Source organism: Myotis brandtii, unplaced genomic scaffold (assembly GCF_000412655.1).
Source record: "Myotis brandtii unplaced genomic scaffold, ASM41265v1 scaffold130, whole genome shotgun sequence".
Taxonomy (NCBI): Eukaryota; Metazoa; Chordata; class Mammalia; order Chiroptera; family Vespertilionidae; genus Myotis; species Myotis brandtii.
In genome coordinates this window covers 47,910-49,614 of record NW_005354596.1, presented here as the reverse complement: position 1 = coordinate 49,614, position 1,705 = coordinate 47,910, and the positions used below count along the sequence as shown (strand labels likewise).

The 1,705-nt window shown below is 68.6% G+C and overlaps 1 protein-coding gene across 1 annotated transcript in view; it reads right to left on the bottom strand.

The window, feature by feature from the left end:
• The window catches only part of NOTCH4 (notch 4), a 29,728-nt gene that overhangs the window by 16,438 nt on the left and 11,585 nt on the right, over positions 1 to 1,705 (bottom strand). The window contains exons 12-15 of the mRNA XM_014534506.1: positions 1,226 to 1,270; positions 916 to 1,033; positions 670 to 757; positions 205 to 358 (exon numbers count right to left, since the gene is read on the bottom strand). Of these exons, the coding sequence (XP_014389992.1) occupies positions 205 to 358; positions 670 to 757; positions 916 to 1,033; positions 1,226 to 1,270 (405 nt within the window). The remainder of the gene's footprint in view (positions 1 to 204; positions 359 to 669; positions 758 to 915; positions 1,034 to 1,225; positions 1,271 to 1,705) is intronic.

Below are 1,705 nucleotides of genomic sequence, written 5' to 3'. Positions count from 1 at the left end.
GGCCCTGGGCGCTGAGGGTGGTGCTGGGGGCTGGGCCGCGTGGGGAGGCCCTGGGCGCTGGGCTGTGGAATCAGTCACTGGCTGGTCGTGTTGCTCGCCTGTGGGCCGAGTGTGTTGTGGTCAGATGTGGGATCCCTTAGGGCTGGGACAGCGGAGGGCACCTTTCTCCCCTTCCTCGGCTCCCAGTCGGCCCCTGGTTGGTACCTTGGCTCAGGGCAGCCCTCTGGCAGGAGGACAGCGGGACTTCGCAGAGACGCCCGGTCCATCCCTGGAGGCACGGGCACTGGAAGGAGGGCCCGGTCTGGAGGCAGCGCGCATTGCGTGGGCAGGGCTTCTGGGCGCATAAGTCCATCAGAGTCTGAGGGTTTGCAGGGAGCGTGAGGCAGGACAGAGCACCAGGTCCCCGGCCCGGAGGTGGTGCTCTGCCGGCTGCAGCTCCTCAACATCCCCTCAGGCCGCCCCTGGTTTCCCTGCTGCCTCCATCCGGGGAGTCCCCGAGGCAGGCACCTCGCAGCCCCTCTTCCCTGCAGACCCCAGAGCCTGGACTTCCAAAGCTCCCCGTGTGGGTGCCTTGCCCACATGCCCCTGCTGCCACCTTTCAGTACCTGAGACCCTCTTACTGGAGCTCCCCAGCCCCCCGCCCCCAGCACACCTGGCTCAGAGCCTCACCTGACAGCTGCTTCCTGTGTAGCCAGCAGGGCAGAGGCAGCGGGCGCCCTGGGGCCCATCTTGGCAGGTAGCCTTGTTTCTGCAGGGGCTGGACAAGAGACGCACGGGAGGAGGCAGGTGCGGGGCAGGGGGAGGGCGGTCCCGGGGAGATGGGGCCGAGGGAAGGCCTCCCTCCGAGAAGGATGCCGGATGAGAGGCAGCTGGGCCCCAGAGCGGGTGGAGGAGAAGGGCCTTGCCCCTGCTCACCTGTCTGCGCAGCTGGGGTGGACCCTTCCCTCACAGCGTGGGCCCTGGAAGCCGGTGGCACAGAGGCAGGCGGAGGCGCCAGGCCTGTTCACACAGGTGCCCCCGTTGAGGCACGGGGCTGGAGAGAGGGGGCTGTGAGCCAGGGTCGGGTTTCTTGCCTGTAACCTGGCCTATGACCTCAGTCACACCACAGACAGGCCATCCCCCCCGCCCCCATCAGAGCACCAGCTCACTGTGCCCAGGTTTTGACTTTGGCACAAGCACCCCTGACCGCCGCCTGCGCCAGCCCCAGGGCATGGTGGGCGCTCACCGGAGGCACAGAGGTCGGTGCTGGTCTCGCAGCGGGCACGAGGACCTGGCCATGGAGAGAGAGCGGAGGCTTCTGCCTGGCCCCACGCCCTCAGCAGCGTCCCCAGTTCACGGTCTCCTCTGCCCGTGCCGGCCCCACGCCCTCAGCAGTGTGCCCTGTGCACGGTCCCCTCTGCCCGGGCCGGCCCCATGCCCTGGAGCAGCGTCCACGCAGAGCAGATGCTCAGTGAAGCTTGTCCGATGGGCCGGCCCTGGGATTCAGGGCTCTTCTCTCGGCCTTCGTCCCCGTTCTTTGTGATCTCCCTCCCTGGACCACACGCACAGGCCAGCCCCGCCGTGGCTGGGACCTCAGAACTCCGCCACCTCCTTGCTAGTCCCCGGGGCCTCCCACAGACCTGCGCTGTCTCCTGGCCTAGAGGGCGAGGCGAGCGGAGGGCCTGCGGGCCTTACCTCTGGCAGTGCCCGTGCCGGCAGGTGCAGT